We start from the raw sequence: 24,750 nt of genomic DNA on the forward strand, positions 1-24,750 counted from the left end.
TGATTTCAGGGTTTGGGTTAGAGTATGTGGTCAGGGCAGAGGGTCTAATGGTTAGGGAAGAGGGTCTTAGGGTTAGGGTTAGGGTTAGGCAGGGTTCTTGCAGGTTTCAGTAAGTTAAATTTAAGACCTTTTTAAGACATTTTAAGACCATTATGAGTAAAATTTAAGACCAACACGATGCATTACAAGAAACATTCTAATGGTACCAGAAATTCTCAAAACATTCTATTTTTATTGATTCAATATTAAAACAGATAATCAAAATACTTAAAATGATAGAACTTGACATACATATTCCCAACACAACACTAGCCTAGCACATACAACCTAATCCTGCATATGCTGGAGTTCATCCCCTTTAGCACCGATTTCAGTTTCAAGGACTTTCAGTTCAGCAAGTTTTTCTTTGTACGCCCTTCTCAGGGCATTGGACTTGAAGAGAAGTTGAGCCATCTTGGAGCCAGCCCGCCTCTCAGCTTCTTCTGCAAGTACATCTGCCTCTCTGACAAGACAGGCGGACACATCCTCCAAGCTTGTCTTCCTTTTCTTAAGGTCCTGCAGAGACTGCTCAGCCAGCTTTCTTTTCTGGCTCTGGGATTCCTTTTCTTTTGTGATGCGCTCTTCGTCCAGAAAGAGGCGGTATTTTGACCGAGCTGCACCCACAGATGCCATAAGTTCCTTGGTGAGGGGGACCTGAGTGATACCCCCATGCATTGCAACATAGTCACATATCAACCTTTGTGCAACGATTGTGTGTTCTTGCATGTTTTCGGTCTCCACCTCCTTGTTGATAGAAAATCCCCTTTCAACAGAGGCCTGGCCATGTGAAAGCAGCAGTAATTTCTGGCAAAAGTCCCAAGCAGCAGGGTAGGGTCGGCTTAATCTCTCACGCAGGAAGGTGTCTAGGCGTCTCTCAAATGCCTGGAAGGCAAGAAATTCTTCATTTCTCGCCTCAACAGACAGGAAAGATTCAAATTGTTGGACAATGGCATCCCCTACAACAAAGTGTGAGAAAATAAGAAGTCAGTCAAATATGCATTTCATGACTGAAAATATTGCCACTTCTGTCTTGTTTTCTCTTCATTTTTGTATTGTGCCAACACACATAAAGGAAATAAACATGTATACCAAAACCAACTGTAAAGGCAAAAAGTGTAACAGTGCCAATATTTTTGGCCATGGCTGTAAATCGCTGTGTTAGATAAAGACACTATCACCAAATGTCTGCAATAACAACAAAAACCTGTATAAAATGATGGAACTTATTCAATGCATCTGAGCCATAGGTAGCAGGTAGCACGGCAACAGGTAGAGGACCATCACAAGAGGGAATGACAAAAGTGAAACATCCATGCTAAACTAGCCCTGTTAGGACATTGGAAAAGTGTCAAATGGCAAAGCATATGTCTGCAACTAATGCTCTGAATAAAGTCCGATAAAAAAATCAAAGGATAGTTGAGCATGGTATTCAAACTTTGGTTCATAACCCCTTCCAAAACTATTCCTACCAGCAGGTACACCTCCTGTCAGGTGCTTGTTTTTCAGGAATGCCTGGACAAGAGCCTTCATCTTATTTTTGCATCTGTCTGGGTCCCTGAACATGAGAGATGGATCCAGACACTCCATCTGCATAACTGTTGCATATTTCAAGGGGCTCTTCTCCTGTGCTTTTCTTACGATGTTTGAGAAGCCCTGCAGACAATCCCTCCTAAATTTAAGGACCACTAGCTCTGCACTCTTACTGGCCTGGACAATAAAAAATACATGTCATTAATACCAAAATGGAGTTTCAGTACCATATGGCATGAAGTCATAGTGTTGGCCAATTATGTGACTTCATGCAATGAGGTCATACAATTTCTTATTTGCTGTGTTTGGAATGCCTCAGCAGAATCGTACTTGCGTCACATGGTCTATGTGAATCTACCCTTCATTATGGGGAATCACCATCCAAAATGCATTGCTTTAAAGGAGAAAGCAGGCAAAAATATAGGTTCCGTATTGGTCTGTATGCATTGGTCTATACTTGCAGCGTACATGTTGATCATAATTAATATCCAAACATGAATTTGTGTGTTTGTTCATGTTAACATTGTAGTACTGATTCTAAACAAACATCACAGTATCTTAATTGGAAATCATAATTAATATCCAAACTACCAAACATAATACCTTGACTGCTGCCTCAGCACCCAAGCCGATATCAATCTTCTGGGGAAGAAGGAGCAAGGTCTTGTCAGATGTATCAAGTTTTGTGAGCTGAAGGGGAGTGATGTCTTGGAGGACCTCTCTCTTCACACAGCGTCTCAGTAGACTCTGTCAGTAGGCAAAAGTACCATTAGCCCATTTCATTTCCTTTTATCTTTTATCAAACAATGACATCATAATTCTAATCTAATTCAATAGGATTTCATTAATTTAAGAAGGCAATTAACCCAGACTTAGAATAGGAGACTGGCCCTACAACATTTTACATACAATCCCCAAAATGTGACAAATAGTTTGTTATTTTGGATAAAAGATTAATAAATAAACAAATAAGATGAGAAGCTCATGCCAACAAATCATACTACCCATATACATGTACAGTAAATAGTTACCTTAATCAACTCAGCCAAGTCTTTGCCAAGGAAAGGCATCACAGGTTCATCGGTCTGGTACATCTTCATGAATGGGTGGAAGGTCCTGGCCACAGTCATGAAAAAGTGCATCTTCGCTGTCATAAGGGGATCCTTAATGGCTGCCTCAATGGTGTCAAAAGATGCCGTCTTGGGGTTTAGCGTCACACATACAGCATGAGAGATGGCCAGACTGCCAGAGCCCGTTCAACAACTGGGAGATTTTCAAGCCACCTGTGGCCACAAAATGGCTTGGGAAACAGAGTACATTTTGTGATTTGTTTGTAGTCCTCCCTCCTTGCAGGAACGTTGTGGAAAACAGTGTGCATGGCCTTTTAAACTTTATCCACATTCCACATCGAAAATCCAGCCTTGAAGGCGTTATGAAGTGTGTGGAGTCCACAGCTGCCTACGGACACCATTTGTGCATGGTCCTGTTGGAGTAGGTCCAAAAGCTTCCAATTGACATTGGGCCCATCCATAGAGACTGAAATGAGATTGCTGCGGTCCAATGGATGCAATGCCTCCTTTTGGAAAATAAGAAGAAATAAAAAGATTAAATAAATTAATGACCACACACATACATTTAACTGTATAAATTCAGCTACATGTTAAACTGCAACCTTTCTTCTGGTATGGAGCTGATGCAGATTATTAAAAGACATTCATTTTAAATTATAGTGAGGCTGAGAAGGAGTTTATCTCCACAGGTGTCCTTAACAAACAAAACGTACTTTTTACTTAAAAGTATTTTAAGTAAGTATTTGAAACTCACTCTACATTATCTAGCCTACTCGTTTTCATCCCATGCATAGGTTATATGCCGACTGAAAAATCATTAGGCTTTCATTTCCGTAGGATACAATGCTATCGCACAGATCATACGATATACTGCTCTATCTGTGTGTGAGCTGGTCAGTGCGTGAACACAGAATAACCAGCTAGCCAAACTCGTTCACGAGCCAGGATCGTGAGCGCTTTGCTCCATTATTTTCTGTCTTCAAAGTTGACAGGTGAAAAGCGAGTAAAACTGCCACAAAAATGTAATGTACAAAAGAAACTAGGTTAAACCAGCCTAATAAGGTTGTTCTAACAAACCACTTAGCAGCTAGGCTAACTGAAAACCGCATTTATAGTTAGCTGAACAATGCATTGCATTAATCATACAAAGCTTAGCATAACACTGTAATCGCTAACACTTATTTACGAGTGAATGGAGAAACATTGTTCACTAATATTACGTCTACAGCAAGTAAATATGTAAACTAAAGTGAGAGACAACTCAGACTTACAGACATTGCTGTCGAGGGCATGAGAAAAAATATAAATTAGCCTATATGATTGTTATTCTATGGGACATTGATATGGAACGGAGCTTAAATGTTATGCCCTAATTTTAGAACTATTTTCAACAGTTAAACTGTCAACACAGCCAAACAAAAAACTCCATTCTATTTGTCCGGGCTATTAAAGCTGTCACTTACTTCGATGTGCTTCAGAAGGTCCTGCGCTGTCCCATGTCCCATGAACTGAGAGCCCAGATATCTCGACCGCACCTCCCCATTGCTCCAGAAACGAACGTGGAGATCCAGCTGCTTGGATTTGGTGGATGAGTTGAAGCTCTCGTTGAACATCAAGACATGCTGTCCGCTAATGGTGTTAATTAGATCTCTCTTGATGAAGTCCGCTATGCCAAATCTTGCTATATAAGCGATTTTGTTTGGTCCGCAGGTAAACGTTTTTGCAATGTTTGAGTCGGGGAACATTGTCTGGAAAAGGTCACCAATATCATCACTGCTGTTATATGACAAATGTTTTGTCACTGTGTGGAGAATCCAAAGTACCTCAGATTTTGAGGTCTCGGTTGACCCGAAAGTAGCCCGAAGATCATTAGGTCTATGAAGGTCGACGAAGATGTAACGTGGAGTCCGGAGGGACCAAGCGACGATGATGTAGATGGCTGCTGGGATGGGGCACAAAACTGTGAGATGGTCTGACTCCGCTGAAGGCTTTTCATGGCAAGCTGGTGTTTGTCTGCTTTGGCATGAGACTCCAGCGCCTTTACACCCAATGTCCCCGACTGTATTACCTTCTTGCAGACTTTGCAGCGAGCCTCATGCCTACTGCTGGGGACAGCTTGTAACCAGCTGCAAAAATTGCCATTATCGAGCCAAGCGCCGTTAAACACACACTTACCCATCTTTAAAAGCTATACGCTTGACAACAGGGTGTCACTACCGAAAATGTAATTTCCGGTAATGTACACTTCTACAGGCTGGATACTGAACATTTTGCGGCAGACCGTGATTGCGTGATTCAGGGACGTGGACGTCGTGTATCATCATTCATTGGTCACGTATTGTGAGATGGGTCATCGATGTTTATATTTGTAGTTCAGCCGTCACTTTATTGTGGTATTTAAACCATTTTGCTTTGCCGTTTGTAATGGTTTGCATCTGTGTTTGCATTTAGTGCCTGACAGTAATCTTACATAAGATTTTGTCCAAATGGTATTGCTGAATAGATGCCTTTTCTTTAGAAAACGTAATAAAATTGGGGTGTATATCAAAATTGTTCTATATTCATGAACCAAAATTTTTAACCTGTTGTTTGAATTTTTAACCTTGTGTTTGAAGAAGGAAGTCGTTTTCCTTTGCCTGCTGGGCTAAAATGAAGGGAAAGGAAGCTAACAAAATGCTCCCCTTAGTTATGGACATGGGCATTATTTACCATAATTCCTGTACATCTGGTTAATGTTTTTTTTTTTATTATACTTTAGGCCATTTTAAATCTTATTTTGTTTATCAAGGGGTTGTGATATATGTACAGCATTTTCTAAAATCACACCAAAATAATAGTAAAGAACTTTTATTTGCACAACGTAAACAACTAAACGCATGGATGTGCGGTTTGGCCCAAAATAAAACAAATATCATTTGCTTCATTTAGCACCACAACACACAGCTGCCATAACTGACATGAGTGTGTGGTAATTACACTGATACAAATAAGAAATGACTAAGGAGAAAAAAGAAGGCTTAGTTTAAGTAACTTCACAGCACATCGAACTGCGTGTAATACATAATGGTAATTTCATTTAGCACATTAATAAAAACATTAATGTCACCTTTGACTGTAAAATTGATGGCCGTACGCCATATTTTACGTCACTCCTTCTGAGGCACATTGGGTATTAATGCCCTGTGCGAAATAAAATCTTTTACAGTCAAAGGTCTTCATCATTATCCGGTTAAATCTTCTCTTTCCTCTCGCTGTGGACATTCTCATCAAAAATCAACAATGAAATGTGACGCGATGCCGTAAAAATAGCACGCCACCTTCCAGAAGTCGTAAGCATGCATATGTGTAGTAGCGTAAGTTACATTTTCGGTAGTGACACAGGGCTCTCAAGTTTTCCGAACTGTTTGTTTGCCTAGCTGCAGTGATCACGCAATGGGATTTGTAGTTTTATTACCACACAGACATCGGTGCAGACCAGTGTCTTGTTTTACAGCGTTTTACTATTTTATTTTCTGCGGAAAACGCTTTTTGGGAATTAATGGAGGTAAGAATTTTAAGACTTGGGTAAATTAAATTTAAGACCTAAGATGAAAATCTGGGCATTTTTAAGACATTTTAAGGCCTTAAATTTAACTTTCTGAATTTTAGACTTTTTAAGACCCCGCGGGAACCCTGGTTAGGGTTAGGGTTAGGGTTAGGTGTAAGGAGTTCTATCTCGATGACTCTCCCCACTCTGTCTGACGACTAGAGCAGTTTGGTATAGAGAGCCAAAGGCAATGCACGGGCCGGCGCTTGTCACTCTGTTCCCAGGGTCCAGTGATCACGTTCATTGCGGACTTCATGAGTCACCCTGGTGTCTAAATAACGTAAAAGTTTTTAGAGTATTAGGTTAAGGTTTGTTAAGATGTCAATATACATTACAGTTAAATAGGTTTACATGATTTAATAAATGTTGAAGGCTTCGGTCTGAAAGTGTTAGTCCTGATTTAAAGGTTAAGTTTAGGCATATATCCTGATTGGTTAGGTTTAGAAAGAGACAAAGGTTAAGGCTAATTTAGTTAACTGTAATATTAGGTAGTCAAAAGAACTGATTTAGTTTTAGGTTTAGGCAATAACCCTGAGTGGTTAAGGTTAGACAATGACTAAGGTTGAGGCTAATAAAAAGTTAGGTTTTAGGTCATAAGAAGGGTAAGTAGATTGAAGTTTAGATTGAAGTTTAGATTGAAGTTTAGATTGAAAAGGTTTACGGTTTTAAAAGAATTGTGGGACACCTCATCAGTGGTGTACCTCGAGATCATCGGGTGTTTCACCATTTACCACCAGACACCCTCACTCGAAGGCAGGACCCCGGGGTGATCAAGTCCCGGGGCGTGTCCCATAGCCAATTTAGGGTTATGGTTAGGCTAAGCTTGGCATTAACAGCTAAAGGTGTTTAATTGGATCTTTTAAGAGAATTTATTTTGGTCTGTGCCAAGCTTCAAGTTTTGTTTAAAATTATTGGTTTTGGAATTGAACGGTAAGTATTTTGGCTAAAATGGTTACATCTAAAGGTAAGTTTGCGAAGGTAAGTGTTTAGCGATTTAAAGTGAAGCTAAAATTATGTAAGGCAGAATCAAACGTATGTGGTGCAAAAATGTGCTGTTGTATGAGTGGGGCTAACCCCCATAGAAGACTTGGCCACGTTTAAGGTCTTTGACGCCATAGACCACCACATCCCACGTGCTGTCCAAGTGGACCTGGGAGGGCCGTATACTTACCCCTTGTTCAGGTTAACAGATTGCTTGTTGACACCGTAAGGTTACCACAATCTGCCCAGACAAGGTTGAGAAAGTGAGTCTCCTATGAAGAGGTCTGGTCAAGTCCGCAAGAAAAGGAGAACAAGCAGACACCCAGGGAACTGGATGTGGAGTAGACTCCCGGCCCGACCAGAGTCCAAGAAGAATCTTACTGATGGTTCTAGTAGGATGAGAGTCTCCTGGAGGGTCCAAGGAAATAGCCTTCAAAAAGGCCTTGGAGATTGTGCTCAAGGTCCTGATGAGGATCTGGAAGTCTCGAAGGTCTAAACGACGATTCGTGACGATGGGGTGTGTGCAAGAAGGTCCAGGGCCAAGTGGGTACTCTATAATGGGAACCCGGCTTTTCGCTCGTGGTGGGGAAAAAAATAAATAATAAAGAAGAATAATAAAGACTTACCGTGTAAGTAGATAGAGGAGGTCGAGACGAGTCCGGTGGTATGCTTTCTATCTCGATCGGACTTACGGAAGGCGAGATATTCACGTGTAAAGAAAGTTTCCATCGACCAAGTGCATTATGGGTCAAAATCCTGGATGGGCGTGGCTAAAATAATTATGCATAATGGTGCATTATGGGTAAAAAAATCCTTGATGGGCGTGGTTAAAATAATTATGCATTCAGGTGCATTATGGGTAAAAAGAACAAAATTGAAACCGCGAGTGAAAACACTCGTGAAATTCATGGGGTTCCGGCCGAGATGAAGGCCGGGTCATGGATTTTCGGATCCGCCGGTGAGACCTCGTCTCCCATGGGGCCTCCTGGGGCCCTTTTTGTGAAATTAATAGAGGTTCTACTAGGGTTCTAGTAGAAACTATTGTTGGTTGATTCAAGTTTGAGTCACCAACCGGAGTCTAGGCCATGGCCTAAGGTGTTAGGGTTAGAGTGTTAGGGTTAGAGTGTTGGTTCCTAAGTGGTTAGGGTTAGAGGAGTGTTGTATCAGGGTCAGGTTAAAAAGAGCTAAATTACGGTGTTAAATTTAGGTTTAGGTAATATCCTCAGTTCTTTAGGTTTAGGCATTACTGCCGAGGTTATGGTTTAGGATTAGGTAAAGACTCTCGGTTTTTAGGGTTTAGGCATTGATCCTCAAAGTCTTACGGTTAGGCAATGTAACTACGAGTAAATTAGGGGCCGGAAGTTGGAAACCTGGTTAATCTCTCACTTAAATATTTTAGGCTATTTAAGTTACCGATCCAGAGTGGAGATGGATCAGGGGCTGGAAGTTGGGTACCGGGTTAGGTCTCAGCAACAACCTTGCCGGAGTAGGCAAGCCCTGCTCACATCAAACCGCTCCAGTTCCTAATCTCCTACTTAAATATTTTAGACTATTTAAGTTACCGATCCAGAGTGGAGATGGATCAGGGGCTGGAAGTTGGGTACCGGGTTAGGTCTCAGCAACAACCTTGCCGGAGTAGGCAAGCCCTGCTCACATCAAACCGCTCCAGTTCCTAATCTCCTACTTAAATATTTTAGACTATTTAAGTTATCGATCCAGAGTGGAGATGGATCAGGGGCTGGAAGTTGGGTACCGGGTTAGGTCTCAGCAACAACCTTGCCGGAGTAGGGTTAGGGTTAGGGTTAGGGTTAGGGTTAGGGTTGGGGTTAGGGTTGGGGTTGGGGTTGGGGTTAGGGTTAGGGTTAGGGTTAGGGTTAGGGTTAGGGGTTAGGGTTAGGGTTAGGGTTAGGTGTAAGTAGTTCTATCTCGATGACTCTCCCCACTCTGTCTGACGACTAGAGCAGTTTGGTATAGAGAGCCAAAGGCAATGCACGGGCCGGCGCTTGTCACTCTGTTCCCAGGGTCCAGAGATCACGTTCATTGCGGACTTCATGAGACATGTTGTCTCAATGATGTAAAAGTTTTTTAGAGTATTAGGTTAAAGTTTGTTTTGGTTCCAATATACATTACGGTTAAATAGGTTTACCTGATTTACCAAATGTTAAAGGTTTTGGTCCGAAAGTGTTAGGCCTGTTTTAAAGGTTAAGTTTAGGCATATATCCTGATTGGTTAGGTTTAGAAAGAGACAAAGGTTAAGGCTAATTTAGTTAACTGGAATATTAGGCAGTCAAAAGAATTAATTTAGTTTTAGGTTTAGGCAATAACCTTGAGCGGTTAAGGTTAGACAATGACTAAGGTTGAGGTTAATTAAAAGTTAGGTTTTAGGTCATAAGAAGGGTAAGTAGATTGAAGTTTAGATTGAAGTTTAGATTGGAGTTTAGATTGAAGTTTAGATTGAGAAGGTTTACGGTTTTACAAGAATTGTGGGACACCTCATCAGTGGTGTACCTTGAGATCATCGGGTGTTTCACCATTTACCACCAGACACCCTCACTCGAAGGCAGGACCCCGGGGTGATCAAGTCCCGGGGCGTGTCCCATAGCCAATTTAGGGTTATGGTTAGGCTAAGCTTGGCATTAACAGCTAAAGGTGGTTAATTAGATCTTTTAAGAGAATTTATTTTGGTCTGTGCCAAGCTTTAAGTTTTGTTTAAAATTATTGGTTTTGGAATTGAACGGTAAGTATTTTGGCTAAAATGGTTACATCTGAAGGTAAGTTTGCGAAGGTAAGTGTTTAGCGATTTAAAGTTAAGCTAAAATTATGTAAGGCAGAATCAAACGTATGTGGTGCAAAAATGTGCTGTTGTATGAGTGGGGCTAACCCCCATAGAAGACTTGGCCACGTTTAAGGTCTTTGACGCCATAGACCACCACATCCCACGTGCTGTCCAAGTGGACCTGGGAGGGCCGTATACTTACCCCTTGTTCAGGTTAACAGATTGCTTGTTGACACCGTAAGGTTACCACAATCTGCCCAGACAAGGTTGAGAAAGTGTGTCTCCTATGAAGAGGTCTGGTCAAGTCCCAAAGGAAAGAAGAACAAGCAGAGTCCAAGAAGAAACCTAACGATGGTTCTAGTAGGGTGAGAGTCCCCTGGAAGGTCCACAGCAAGAGCCTTCAAAAAGGCCTTAGTAAAGGAGATTATGCTCAAAGTCCTGATGAAGGTCTGGAAGGTCTTGAAAACGCCTCGTGACGATGGGGTGTGTACAAGAAGGCCCAGGGCCAAACGGGTACCCCATAATGGGAACACGGCTTTCCGCTCACGGTGTCGGAAGAATAATGAAAGAATGAAAGAAGCCTACCCCGTAAGAAGATAGAAGAGGTCGAGACGAGTCCGGTGATATGCTTTTTATCTCGATCGGACTAACAGAAGGCGAGATATTCGCGTGTAAAGAAATTTTCCATCGACCAAGTGCATTATGGGTAAAATCCTGGATGGACGTGGTTAAAACCAGAACGTGGGAGCAATTTGCATAATTAACCGAAGTGCATTATGGGAAAAAAATCCCAGAAAGTGGGAGGAGTTTGCATAATTAACCGAAGTGCATTATGGGTGAAAAGAACAAAACTGACACCGTGAGTGAAGATGATCGTGAAATTCATGGGGTAACGGCCGAGACGAAGGCCGGGTCATGGATTTTCGGATCCGTCGGTGAGACCTCGTCTCCCATGGGGCCTCCTGGGGCCCTTTTGGTGAAATTAATAGAGGTTCTACTAGGGTTCTAGTAGAATCTATTGTTGGTTGATTCAAGATTGAATCACCAACCGGAGTCTCGGCCATGGCCTAAGTGGTTAGGATTAGAGCGTTAGGGTTACAGTGTGGGTCCCTAAGTGGTTAGGGTTAGGGAGTTAGGGTTACAGTGTGGGTCCCTAAGTGGTTAGGGTTAGGGAGTTAGGGTTACAGTGTGGGTCCCTAAGTGGTTAGGGTTAGGGAGTTAGGGTTACAGTGTGGGTCCCTAAGTGGTTAGGGTTAGGGGGTTAGGGTTACAGTGTGGGTCCCTAAGTGGTTAGGGTTAGGGGGTTAGGGTTACAGTGTGGGTCCCTAAGTGGTTAGGGTTAGGGGGTTAGGGTTAGAGTGTGGTATCAGGATCAGGTTAAAAAGAGCCAAATTATGGTGTTAAATTTAGGTTCAGGCATTACTGCCGAGGTTATGGTTTAGGGTTAGGCAAAATCTCTCGGCTTTTAAGGTTTAGGCATTGACCCTCAAAGTTTTAGGTTTAGGCAATGTAACTACGAGTAAACAAGTAAATCATGGGCCGGAGGTTGGAAACCTGGTTAATCTCCTACTTAAACATTTTAGACTATTTCAAGCTAAAGATCCAGAGTGGAGACGGATCAGGGGCTGGAAGTCGGAAACCGGGTTAGGTCTTCAACGACAACCCTGCCGGGGTAGGCAAGCCCTGCTCCAATCAACCCCTCTAGTTCCTAATCTCCTACTTAAATATTTTAGACTATTTAAAGCTACAGATCCAGAGTGGAGACGGATCAGGGGCTGGAAGTCGGAAACCGGGTTAGGTCTTCAACGACAACCCTGCCGGGGTAGGCAAGCCCTGTTCCAATCAACCCCTCTAGTTCCTAATCTTCTACTTAAGTATTTTAGACTATTTAAAGTTACAGATCCAGAGTGGAGACGGATCAGGGGCTGGAAGTCGGAAACCGGGTTAGGTCTTCAACGACAACCCTGCCGGGGTAGGCAAGCCCTGCTCCAATCAACCCCTCTAGTTCCTAATCTCCTACTTAAATATTTTTGACTATTTAAAGCTACAGATCCAGAGTGGAGACGGATCAGGGGCTGGAAGTCGGAAACCGGGTTAGGTCTTCAACGACAACCCTGCCGGGGTAGGCAAGCCCTGTTCCAATCAACCCCTCTAGTTCATAATCTCCTACTTAAGTATTTTAGACTATTTAAAGCTACAGATCCAGAGTGGAGACGGATCAGGGGCTGGAAGTCGGAAACCGGGTTAGGTCTTCAACGACAACCCTGCCGGGGTAGGCAAGCCCTGCTCCAATCAACCCCTCTAGTTCCTAATCTCCTACTTAAGTATTTTAGACTATTTAAAGTTACAGATCCAGAGTGGAGACGGAACAGGGGCTGGAAGTCGGAAACCGGGTTAGGTCTTCAACGACAACCTTGCCGGGGTAGGCAAGCCCTGCTCCAATCAACACCTCTAGCTCCTAAACATATCAGAGAGTGATGTGGGAAATCGCAGTTTTGGCTATTTAAGGTAAGTAAACTAATTTAGTTATTGTGTTATATAGATTAAAGGTAGTAATGGATATTGGAAACTGGGTAGGTCTCAACAATGACCATGCCAGTATAGGCAAGCCATGATCCCATCATAATTCCCCTTCAAAAAGCAGAAAGGGATGTGGGAAAACTCGTCTTATAGAACCTAGGTAGGAATGGATCAGAGACTTGGAAGTTGGAGACCGGGTTAGGTCAATCAACAACAACCCCGCCGGGTTAGGCGTGCTCCGCTCCCATTGCCCCTCTCAAACTCACCATCAGAGCAGAAAGAAATGGATCAGAGACTTGGAAGTTGGAGACCGGGTTAGGTCAATCAACAACAACCCCGCCGGGTTAGGCGTGCTCCGCTCCCATTGCTCCTCTCAAACTCTGCATCAGAGCAGAAAGGGACATGGAAAATTCCGACCCTGGATTCTAATCAATTATAGTCCGCAATGAAGATCCGTCGGATTAGATGGAGTTCGGCAGAGGAGCAGGAAACAGGGATATGTCTCAACCGCAACCAAAGCCTTTTTTACCCTCACCGTTCCAACAGACCGGATCGTGATCAATTAGGCTTCCCATGGGAATGGTTGTCCGAAGGCACTGGCGGGTTAGGTGTAAGTAGTTCTATCTCGATGACTCTCCCCACTCTGTCTGACGACTAGAGCAGTTTGGTATAGAGAGCCAAAGGCAATGCACGGGCCGGCGCTTGTCACTCTGTTCCCAGGGTCCAGAGATCACGTTCATTGCGGACTTCATGAGACATGTTGTCTCAATGATGTAAAAGTTTTTTAGAGTATTAGGTTAAAGTTTGTTTTGGTTCCAATATACATTACGGTTAAATAGGTTTACCTGATTTACCAAATGTTAAAGGTTTTGGTCCGAAAGTGTTAGGCCTGTTTTAAAGGTTAAGTTTAGGCATATATCCTGATTGGTTAGGTTTAGAAAGAGACAAAGGTTAAGGCTAATTTAGTTAACTGGAATATTAGGCAGTCAAAAGAATTAATTTAGTTTTAGGTTTAGGCAATAACCTTGAGCGGTTAAGGTTAGACAATGACTAAGGTTGAGGTTAATTAAAAGTTAGGTTTTAGGTCATAAGAAGGGTAAGTAGATTGAAGTTTAGATTGAAGTTTAGATTGGAGTTTAGATTGAAGTTTAGATTGAGAAGGTTTACGGTTTTACAAGAATTGTGGGACACCTCATCAGTGGTGTACCTTGAGATCATCGGGTGTTTCACCATTTACCACCAGACACCCTCACTCGAAGGCAGGACCCCGGGGTGATCAAATCCCGGGGCGTGTCCCATAGCCAATTTAGGGTTATGGTTAGGCTAAGCTTGGCATTAACAGCTAAAGGTGGTTAATTAGATCTTTTAAGAGAATTTATTTTGGTCTGTGCCAAGCTTTAAGTTTTGTTTAAAATTATTGGTTTTGGAATTGAACGGTAAGTATTTTGGCTAAAATGGTTACATCTGAAGGTAAGTTTGCGAAGGTAAGTGTTTAGCGATTTAAAGTTAAGCTAAAATTATGTAAGGCAGAATCAAACGTATGTGGTGCAAAAATGTGCTGTTGTATGAGTGGGGCTAACCCCCATAGAAGACTTGGCCACGTTTAAGGTCTTTGACGCCATAGACCACCACATCCCACGTGCTGTCCAAGTGGACCTGGGAGGGCCGTATACTTACCCCTTGTTCAGGTTAACAGATTGCTTGTTGACACCGTAAGGTTACCACAATCTGCCCAGACAAGGTTGAGAAAGTGTGTCTCCTATGAAGAGGTCTGGTCAAGTCCCAAAGGAAAGAAGAACAAGCAGAGTCCAAGAAGAAACCTAACGATGGTTCTAGTAGGGTGAGAGTCCCCTGGAAGGTCCACAGCAAGAGCCTTCAAAAAGGCCTTAGTAAAGGAGATTATGCTCAAAGTCCTGATGAAGGTCTGGAAGGTCTTGAAAACGCCTCGTGACGATGGGGTGTGTACAAGAAGGCCCAGGGCCAAACGGGTACCCCATAATGGGAACACGGCTTTCCGCTCACGGTGTCGGAAGAATAATGAAAGAATGAAAGAAGCCTACCCCGTAAGAAGATAGAAGAGGTCGAGACGAGTCCGGTGATATGCTTTTTATCTCGATCGGACTAACAGAAGGCGAGATATTCGCGTGTAAAGAAATTTTCCATCGACCAAGTGCATTATGGGTAAAATCCTGGATGGACGTGGTTAAAACCAGAACGTGGGAGCAATTTGCATAATTAACCGAAGTGCATTATGGGAAAAAAATCCCAGAAAGTGGGAGGAGTTTGCATAATTAACCGAAGTGCATTATGGGTGAAAAGAACAAAACTGACACCGTGAGTGAAGATGATCGTGAAATTCATGGGGTAACGGCCGAGACGAAGGCCGGGTCATGGATTTTCGGATCCGTCGGTGAGACCTCGTCTCCCATGGGGCCTCCTGGGGCCCTTTTGGTGAAATTAATAGAGGTTCTACTAGGGTTCTAGTAGAATCTATTGTTGGTTGATTCAAGATTGAATCACCAACCGGAGTCTCGGCCATGGCCTAAGTGGTTAGGATTAGAGCGTTAGGGTTACAGTGTGGGTCCCTAAGTGGTTAGGGTTAGGGAGTTAGGGTTACAGTGTGGGTCCCTAAGTGGTTAGGGTTAGGGAGTTAGGGTTACAGTGTGGGTCCCTAAGTGGTTAGGGTTAGGGAGTTAGGGTTACAGTGTGGGTCCCTAAGTGGTTAGGGTTAGGGAGTTAGGGTTACAGTGTGGGTCCCTAAGTGGTTAGGGTTAGGGAGTTAGGGTTACAGTGTGGGTCCCTAAGTGGTTAGGGTTAGGGAGTTAGGGTTACAGTGTGGGTCCCTAAGTGGTTAGGGTTAGGGGGTTAGGGTTACAGTGTGGGTCCCTAAGTGGTTAGGGTTAGAGTGTGGTATCAGGATCAGGTTAAAAAGAGCCAAATTATGGTGTTAAATTTAGGTTCAGGCATTACTGCCGAGGTTATGGTTTAGGGTTAGGCAAAATCTCTCGGCTTTTAAGGTTTAGGCATTGACCCTCAAAGTTTTAGGTTTAGGCAATGTAACTACGAGTAAACAAGTAAATCATGGGCCGGAGGTTGGAAACCTGGTTAATCTCCTACTTAAACATTTTAGACTATTTCAAGCTAAAGATCCAGAGTGGAGACGGATCAGGGGCTGGAAGTCGGAAACCGGGTTAGGTCTTCAACGACAACCCTGCCGGGGTAGGCAAGCCCTGCTCCAATCAACCCCTCTAGTTCCTAATCTCCTACTTAAATATTTTAGACTATTTAAAGCTACAGATCCAGAGTGGAGACGGATCAGGGGCTGGAAGTCGGAAACCGGGTTAGGTCTTCAACGACAACCCTGCCGGGGTAGGCAAGCCCTGTTCCAATCAACCCCTCTAGTTCCTAATCTTCTACTTAAGTATTTTAGACTATTTAAAGTTACAGATCCAGAGTGGAGACGGATCAGGGGCTGGAAGTCGGAAACCGGGTTAGGTCTTCAACGACAACCCTGCCGGGGTAGGCAAGCCCTGCTCCAATCAACCCCTCTAGTTCCTAATCTCCTACTTAAATATTTTTGACTATTTAAAGCTACAGATCCAGAGTGGAGACGGATCAGGGGCTGGAAGTCGGAAACCGGGTTAGGTCTTCAACGACAACCCTGCCGGGGTAGGCAAGCCCTGTTCCAATCAACCCCTCTAGTTCATAATCTCCTACTTAAGTATTTTAGACTATTTAAAGCTACAGATCCAGAGTGGAGACGGATCAGGGGCTGGAAGTCGGAAACCGGGTTAGGTCTTCAACGACAACCCTGCCGGGGTAGGCAAGCCCTGCTCCAATCAACCCCTCTAGTTCCTAATCTCCTACTTAAGTATTTTAGACTATTTAAAGTTACAGATCCAGAGTGGAGACGGAACAGGGGCTGGAAGTCGGAAACCGGGTTAGGTCTTCAACGACAACCTTGCCGGGGTAGGCAAGCCCTGCTCCAATCAACACCTCTAGCTCCTAAACATATCAGAGAGTGATGTGGGAAATCGCAGTTTTGGCTATTTAAGGTAAGTAAACTAATTTAGTTATTGTGTTATATAGATTAAAGGTAGTAATGGATATTGGAAACTGGGTAGGTCTCAACAATGACCATGCCAGTATAGGCAAGCCATGATCCCATCATAATTCCCCTTCAAAAAGCAGAAAGGGATGTGGGAAAACTCGTCTTATAGAACCTAGGTAGGAATGGATCAGAGACTTGGAAGTTGGAGACCGGGTTAGGTCAATCAACAACAACCCCGCCGGGTTAGGCGTGCTCCGCTCCCATTGCCCCTCTCAAACTCACCATCAGAGCAGAAAGAAATGGATCAGAGACTTGGAAGTTGGAGACCGGGTTAGGTCAATCAACAACAACCCCGCCGGGTTAGGCGTGCTCCGCTCCCATTGCTCCTCTCAAACTCTGCATCAGAGCAGAAAGGGACATGGAAAATTCCGACCCTGGATTCTAATCAATTATAGTCCGCAATGAAGATCCGTCGGATTAGATGGAGTTCGGCAGAGGAGCAGGAAACAGGGATATGTCTCAACCGCAACCAAAGCCTTTTTTACCCTCACCGTTCCAACAGACCGGATCGTGATCAATTAGGCTTCCCATGGGAATGGTTGTCCGAAGGCACTGGCGGGTTAGGTGTAAGTAGTTCTATCTCGATGACTCTCCCCACTCTGTCTGACGACTAGAGCAGTTTGGTATAGAGAGCCAAAGGCAATGCACGGGCCGGCGCTTGTCACTCTGTTCCCAGGGTCCAGAGATCACGTTCATTGCGGACTTCATGAGACATGTTGTCTCAATGATGTAAAAGTTTTTTAGAGTATTAGGTTAAAGTTTGTTTTGGTTCCAATATACATTACGGTTAAATAGGTTTACCTGATTTACCAAATGTTAAAGGTTTTGGTCCGAAAGTGTTAGGCCTGTTTTAAAGGTTAAGTTTAGGCATATATCCTGATTGGTTAGGTTTAGAAAGAGACAAAGGTTAAGGCTAATTTAGTTAACTGGAATATTAGGCAGTCAAAAGAATTAATTTAGTTTTAGGTTTAGGCAATAACCTTGAGCGGTTAAGGTTAGACAATGACTAAGGTTGAGGTTAATTAAAAGTTAGGTTTTAGGTCATAAGAAGGGTAAGTAGATTGAAGTTTAGATTGAAGTTTAGATTGGAGTTTAGATTGAAGTTTAGATTGAGAAGGTTTACGGTTTTACAAGAATTGTGGGACACCTCATCAGTGGTGTACCTTGAGATCATCGGGTGTTTCACCATTTACCACCAGACACCCTCACTCGAAGGCAGGACCCCGGGGTGATCAAATCCCGGGGCGTGTCCCATAGCCAATTTAGGGTTATGGTTAGGCTAAGCTTGGCATTAACAGCTAAAGGTGGTTAATTAGATCTTTTAAGAGAATTTATTTTGGTCTGTGCCAAGCTTTAAGTTTTGTTTAAAATTATTGGTTTTGGAATTGAACGGTAAGTATTTTGGCTAAAATGGTTACATCTGAAGGTAAGTTTGCGAAGGTAAGTGTTTAGCGATTTAAAGTTAAGCTAAAATTATGTAAGGCAGAATCAAACGTATGTGGTGCAAAAATGTGCTGTTGTATGAGTGGGGCTAACCCCCATAGAAGACTTGGCCACGTTTAAGGTCTTTGACGCCATAGACCACCACATCCCACGTGCTGTCCAAGTGGACCTGGGAGGGCCGTATACTTACCCCTTGTTCAGGTTAACAGATTGCTTGTTGACACCGTAAGGTTACCACAATCTGCCCAGACAAGGTTGAGAAAGTGTGTCTCCTATGAAGAGGTCTGGTCAAGTCCCAAAGGAAAGAAGAACAAGCAGAGTCCAAGAAGAAACCTAACGATGGTTCTAGTAGGGTGAGAGTCCCCTGGAAGGTCCACAGCAAGAGCCTTCAAAAAGGCCTTAGTAAAGGAGATTATGCTCAAAGTCCTGATGAAGGTCTGGAAGGTCTTGAAAACGCCTCGTGACGATGGGGTGTGTACAAGAAGGCCCAGGGCCAAACGGGTACCCCATAATGGGAACACGGCTTTCCGCTCACGGTGTCGGAAGAATAATGAAAGAATGAAAGAAGCCTACCCCGTAAGAAGATAGAAGAGGTCGAGACGAGTCCGGTGATATGCTTTTTATCTCGATCGGACTAACAGAAGGCGAGATATTCGCGTGTAAAGAAATTTTCCATCGACCAAGTGCATTATGGGTAAAATCCTGGATGGACGTGGTTAAAACCAGAACGTGGGAGCAATTTGCATAATTAACCGAAGTGCATTATGGGAAAAAAATCCCAGAAAGTGGGAGGAGTTTGCATAATTAACCGAAGTGCATTATGGGTGAAAAGAACAAAACTGACACCGTGAGTGAAGATGATCGTGAAATTCATGGGGTAACGGCCGAGACGAAGGCCGGGTCATGGATTTTCGGATCCGTCGGTGAGACCTCGTCTCCCATGGGGCCTCCTGGGGCCCTTTTGGTGAAATTAATAGAGGTTCTACTAGGGTTCTAGTAGAATCTATTGTTGGTTGATTCAAGATTGAATCACCAACCGGAGTCTCGGCCATGGCCTAAGTGGTTAGGATTAGAGCGTTAGGGTTACAGTGTGGGTCCCTAAGTGGTTAGGGTTAGGGAGTTAGGGTTACAGTGTGGGTCCCTAAGTGGTTAGGGTTAGGGAGTTAGGGTTACAGTGTGGGTCCCTAAGTGGTTAGGGTTAGGGAGTTAGGGTTACAGTGTGGGTCCCTAAGTGGTTAGGGTTAGGGAGTTAGGGTTACAGTGTGGGTCCCTAAGTGGTTAGGGTTAGGGAGTTAGGGTTACAGTGTGGGTCCCTAAGTGGTTAGGGTTAGGGGGTTAGGGTTACAGTGTGGGTCCCTAAGTGGTTAGGGTTAGGGTTACAGTGTGGGTCCCTAAGTGGTTAGGGTTAGGGTTACAGTGTGGGTCCCTAAGTGGTTAGGGTTAGGGTTAGGGTTAGGGTTAGGGTTAAGGGTTAGGGGTTACGGTTAAGGGTTAGGGTTAGGGTAAGGGTTAGGGTTAGGGGTTAGGGTTAGGGTTAGGGTTAGGGTTAGGGTTATGCCCCTACCCTGATTTTTAGGTTTATTTTACTGAACTTCATATCCAATTTGGCTTGGACTCGTTGAAATTATGTACCAACAGTGGTAATATGTAAAAAAATGTAGCATATAGGGCCCGTCAATTAGAAAACCCTGTACAGTCCATAATATAGCACAAACAGAGATATTATTTACATTTTGGCTTTCTGCACATTTCCCTGGAAATAAATACCGTTTTTTGACACCAGGGGTCATCTGTGAGTAAAAGTCCAAAATATGATGTTTATTTTACAGCTTTTACATAAATGCTCTCTTGCACCTTCTCGCGGCGTAATTTTCAACCACTAGAGGGCGTTTTTCCCATTCAGCCAAAAAGTACACCTTAATGTTCTGGATCTCTAACTACTACTTCACAGATTTCCTAAGTGAAAGAACACATTTGATATGACTAACCACACACTTGCTAAGTTAAAGTACTGATTTTTTCTATAGGCTGACCATGCCAGCAACAGCCATAACATCATATTTATTTTCCTTATATCACACTATTACTTATTCTTGCCACATTGGCTAAGTCTAATTCTGCATTTTAACTATATGCCTCAATATAACCGGAGGGGGCATCACAGCCAGGCCGTACGAGCCAGAGGTCTGAAATTTGACCTGCTTTACCATGATATATGTCTGACCAAGTGTGCCTAGTCTCATTAGTGCAGCACTTACGAAAGAGCCGCAGCGGGTTTTACAATTTGCTAAGGCTTCCCATGCAACTCAATGGAGACATACGGAAAACTGGGCCTCAAGTGAACATGAGGGGGCGTGACGACCGAGCCGTACAAGCTAGAGGTCTGAAATTCAGTATGCTGAAACCACATACATGTGTCATCAAGTGTGCCAAATTTCATGAGTGCACGCCATTCATAACATCTTTGGTGATCTTGTCAATTGAAGCTTTTAATGCACATAGAAGGCAACAGGCACAAGGCCTTAGACTGTCAAGTGTCATAAGTGCAGCACTTTCGGTCTGTCAGTAAAAGTCCAAAATATCATGTTTATTTTCTAGCTTTTCACAGAAATGCTCTCTTGTGCCCTCTCGCAGCGTAATTTTCCACCACTAGAGGGCGTTTTTCCCAGTCAGCCAATAATTACACCTTAATGTTCCGGATCTCTAACTACTGCTTCACAGATTTCCTAAGTTAAAGAACAAATTCGATATCACTAACCACACACTTGCTAAGTTAAAGTACTGATTTTTCATTAGGTTGACATTAAGTAACAGCCATAACATAACATTAATTTTCCTAATCTCACGCAATAACTTGTCCTTACCAGATTTGCTAAGTGGAAGTACGCATTTCAATGTGAAAGCAAGACATTACAGTTTATAAACGGTTAATTTCCGTCTGGTCATCTTTTAGCACAATAGCCATAATTTCACAGTGATTGGTCGTAGTTTACACATATATCCCCTCTCACACCACCAGGGGCGCCACTTGTTCACTATTAGGGGGCATCTTTAGTCGTGGCCGCAATATCATGGTTATCTTCCTGATCTTACCCTGTAATTTTTCCTTGCCAGATCTGCTAAGTGGAAGTACGCATTTCATCATTAGCCTAACCTTAAACCGCATTTGCTAAGTGTAGTTTCCTAGGTTTCTAGTCATTACAGCTGTTAAACATTGTTGTCTTGCACTTTGCTTCAGATACTTATACATCACGGCTTCTAAACATCTAATCCGTAGATGTCTAGTCATAATGGATTTTAAACCTTGCATCTCTGGACTTTCACACTTGACATATATAGATGTTGACCTGATGGAACACCATCATGGAAGTGGTAATGTGAAAGCGAGACATTACAGTTTATAAACGGTTAATTTCCGTCTGGTCATCTTTTAGCACAATAGCCATAATTTCACAGTGATTGGTCGTAGTTTACACATATATCCCCTCTCACACCACCAGGGGCGCCACTTGTTCACTATTAGGGGGCATCTTCAGTCGTGGCCGCAATATCATGGTTATCTTCCTGATCTTACCCTGTAATTTTTCCTTGCCAGATCTGCTAAGTGGAAGTACGCATTTCATCATTAGCCTAACCTTAAACCGCATTTGCTAAGTGTAGTTTCCTAGGTTTCTAGTCATTACAGCTGTTAAACATTGTTGTCTTGCACTTTGCTTCAGATACTTATACATCACGGCTTCTAAACATCTAATCCGTAGATGTCTAGTCATAATGGATTTTAAACCTTGCATCTCTGGACTTTCACACTTGACATATATAGATGTTGACCTGATGGAACACCATCATGGAAGTGGTAATGTGAAAGCGAGACATTACAGTTTATAAACGGTTAATTTCCGTCTGGTCATCTTTTAGCACAATAGCCATAATTTCACAGTGATTGGTCGTAGTTTACACATATATCCCCTCTCACACCACCAGGGGCGCCACTTGTTCACTATTAGGGGGCATCTTCAGTCGTGGCCGCAATATCATGGTTATCTTCCTGATCTTACCCTGTAATTTTTCCTTGCCAGATCTGCTAAGTGGAAGTACGCATTTCATCATTAGCCTAACCTTAAACCGCATTTGCTAAGTGTAGTTCCCTAGGTTTCTAGTCATTACAGCTGTTAAACATTGTTGTCTTGCACTTTGCTTCAGATAATTATACATCACGGCTTCTAAACATCTAATCAGTAGATGTCTAGTCATAATGGATTTTAAACCTTGCATCTCTGGACTTTCACACTTGACATATATAGATGTTGACCTGATGGAACACCATCATGGAAGTGGTAATGTGAAAGCGAGACATTACAGTTTATAAACGGTTAATTTCCGTCTGGTCATCTTTTAGCACAATAGCCATAATTTCACAGTGATTGGTCGTAGTTTACACATATATCCCCTCTCACACCACCAGGGGCGCCACTTGTTCACTATTAGGGGGCATCTTCAGTCGTGGCCGCAATATCATGGTTATCTTCCTGATCTTACCCTGTAATTTTTCCTTGCCAGATTTGCTAAGTGGAAGTACGCATTTCATCATTAGCCTAACCTTAAACCACATTTGCTAAGTGTAGTTCCCTAGGTTTCTAGTCATTACAGCTGTTAAACATTGTTGTCTTGCACTTTGCTTCAGATAATTATACATCACGGCTTCTAAACATCTAATCCGTAGATGTCTAGTCATAATGGATTTTAAACCTTGCATCTCTGGACTTTCATGCTTGACATATGTAGACGTTGACCTGATGAAACATCATCATGGAAGTGGTAATGTGAAAGCGAGATATTACAGTTTATAAACGGTTAATTTCTGTTTGGTCATGTTTTAGCACAATAGCCATAATTTCACAGTGATTGGTCGTAGTTTACACATATATCCCCTCTCACACCACCAGGGGCGCCACTTGTTCACTATTAGGGGGCATCTTCAGTCGTGGCCACAATATCATGGTTATCTTCCTGATCTTACCCTGTAATTTTTCCTTGCCAGATTTGCTAAGTGGAAGTACGCATTTCATCATTAGCCTAACCTTAAACCACATTTGCTAAGTGTAGTTCCCTAGGTTTCTAGTCATTACAGCTGTTAAACATTGTTGTCTTGCACTTTGCTTCAGATACTTATACATCACGGCTTCTAAACATCTAATCCGTAGATGTCTAGTCATAATGGATTTTAAACCTTGCATCTCTGGACTTTCATGCTTGACATATGTAGACGTTGACCTGATGAAACATCATCATGGAAGTGGTAATGTGAAAGCGAGATATTACAGTTTATAAACGGTTAATTTCTGTTTGGTCATGTTTTAGCAGAATAGCCATAATTTCACAGTGATTGGTCGTAGTTTACACATATATCCCCTCTCACACCACCAGGGGTGCCACTTGTCCCACTATTAGGGGGCATCTTTAGTCGTGGCCAGAAGATCACGGTGCTTTCTGGAGCTTAAACATATCCCTCCTGTCACCACTGGGGGCACCAGTGCTGCATCGTAATGTTTTGCTTTTGACCTCCAATGGGCTTTTGGGCTTACAATTGAATGGGGACCTGAATAACTTTTAGCTTCAAACAAATACGAGGGGGCATCACGGCGTAGCCGTAGGAGCTAGCGGTCTCAAATTCGGCATGCACAAACTAGATGCACATCTGAACAAGTGTGCCAAGTTTCATGGGCACAGCACTTACCAAAGTCCCGCAGTGACCTTTTGAATTTGCCATGGTCGGTAATGCAAGTGAATGGGGACACTAGGCCTCAAACTAACATAAGGGGGCATCACGGCCGAGCCGTGCGAGCTAGTGGTCTGAGATTTGGCAGGCATAAACTACATATATGTAAGGTCTAGCGTGCCAAGTTTCATGAGCGTACGCCGTACAGAACATGTTTGGTGGACCTGTTGATTTGTTTTTAATGCACACAGAGGGAATATCCCTCCTTTCACCACTGGGGGCACCACTTGGTGCGCTCTTGATTGACAGCCAGAGTGTCACGTTGTAAAGTGGTTTGGTGACAAAGTGTGGAAACGACAAACTGAGACATTACAGCTTTTAAACGTTTAATTTCTGTTTGGTCATCTTTGAGCACAAAAGCCAGAATTTCACAGTGATTGGTCGCAGTTTACACATATATCCCCTCTCACACCACCAGGGGCGCCACTAGTTCCACCATTAGGCAGCATCTTGAGTCGTGGCCAGAAGATCACGGTGCTTTCTTGATCTTAAACGTGTCCCTCCTGTCACCACTGGGGGCGCCATTTGCTCCGTCAGTAGGGGGCGCCTTTGAGTCACAGCCAGGATATTATGGTGCTTTTGTAGATCTTACACATAGAGACTGAAGTTAAATCAGTGCAGCTCTTACCACACAGTTGCAGTCAGCTTTTTAACTCAGAGCGACAATATCACAGTGATATTGTGGACATTACATGTCAATAATTTTGATGCTTTTCTACATCTTACACAAGTCTGTAGCGTAAGGTCCTTCTTAAGGTATATGGCGAACCAAACCTGCACAAAATATTTTAGGTGAGGCATTATCAAAATAGTTATATAAATGTGACATCACCTCCCTTGACTTTACACACACCTAGAGATATAACCCCAATCAAAGTCTGTCACACTGTGTGATGATTAAGTACAGATCCAGGGCCA

The 24,750-nt window shown here is 43.1% G+C and overlaps 1 protein-coding gene across 5 annotated transcripts; it reads right to left on the reverse strand.

Moving 5' to 3' along the window:
* Nucleotides 1-212: 212 nt before the first annotated feature.
* On the reverse strand, nucleotides 213-6,785 carry LOC140593474 (uncharacterized). 5 transcript variants are annotated; one of them, XM_072718409.1, is made up of 5 exons: nucleotides 4,463-6,740; nucleotides 2,601-4,387; nucleotides 2,173-2,316; nucleotides 1,509-1,746; nucleotides 213-995 (listed from the first exon to the last, which is right to left on the reverse strand). In XM_072718409.1, the coding sequence occupies exons 2-5, from the start codon at nucleotides 2,721-2,723 to the stop codon at nucleotides 328-330; spliced, it is 1,173 nt and encodes a 390-aa protein (XP_072574510.1). In that variant the 5' UTR covers nucleotides 2,724-4,387; nucleotides 4,463-6,740; the 3' UTR covers nucleotides 213-327. The 5 variants fall into 5 exon arrangements, 3 of the variants coding, with proteins under 3 accessions (XP_072574510.1, XP_072574509.1, XP_072574508.1); XM_072718408.1 differs by having other exon boundaries at nucleotides 2,601-3,145; nucleotides 4,103-6,740; XR_011993887.1 differs by having other exon boundaries at nucleotides 1,509-1,594; nucleotides 2,601-6,785.
* Between the last annotated feature and the right edge of the window lie 17,965 nt (nucleotides 6,786-24,750).

The sequence above is a fragment of the Paramormyrops kingsleyae genome, chromosome 11, assembly GCF_048594095.1.
Source record: "Paramormyrops kingsleyae isolate MSU_618 chromosome 11, PKINGS_0.4, whole genome shotgun sequence".
NCBI classification, from domain to species: Eukaryota; Metazoa; Chordata; class Actinopteri; order Osteoglossiformes; family Mormyridae; genus Paramormyrops; species Paramormyrops kingsleyae.

Excerpts from the sequence above, each read along its gene's own strand:
- LOC140593474 (XM_072718409.1), bottom strand. The coding sequence starts at position 2,723 with ATGACAGCGAAGATGCACTTTTTCATGACTGTGGCCAGGACCTTCCAC. Across the intron at positions 2,317-2,600 it reads ACTTGGCTGAGTTGATTAAG|AGTCTACTGAGACGCTGTGT; the intron begins GTAACTATTTAC and ends GCCTACTGACAG. Across the intron at positions 1,747-2,172 it reads GTGCTGAGGCAGCAGTCAAG|GCCAGTAAGAGTGCAGAGCT; the intron begins GTATTATGTTTG and ends TTTATTGTCCAG.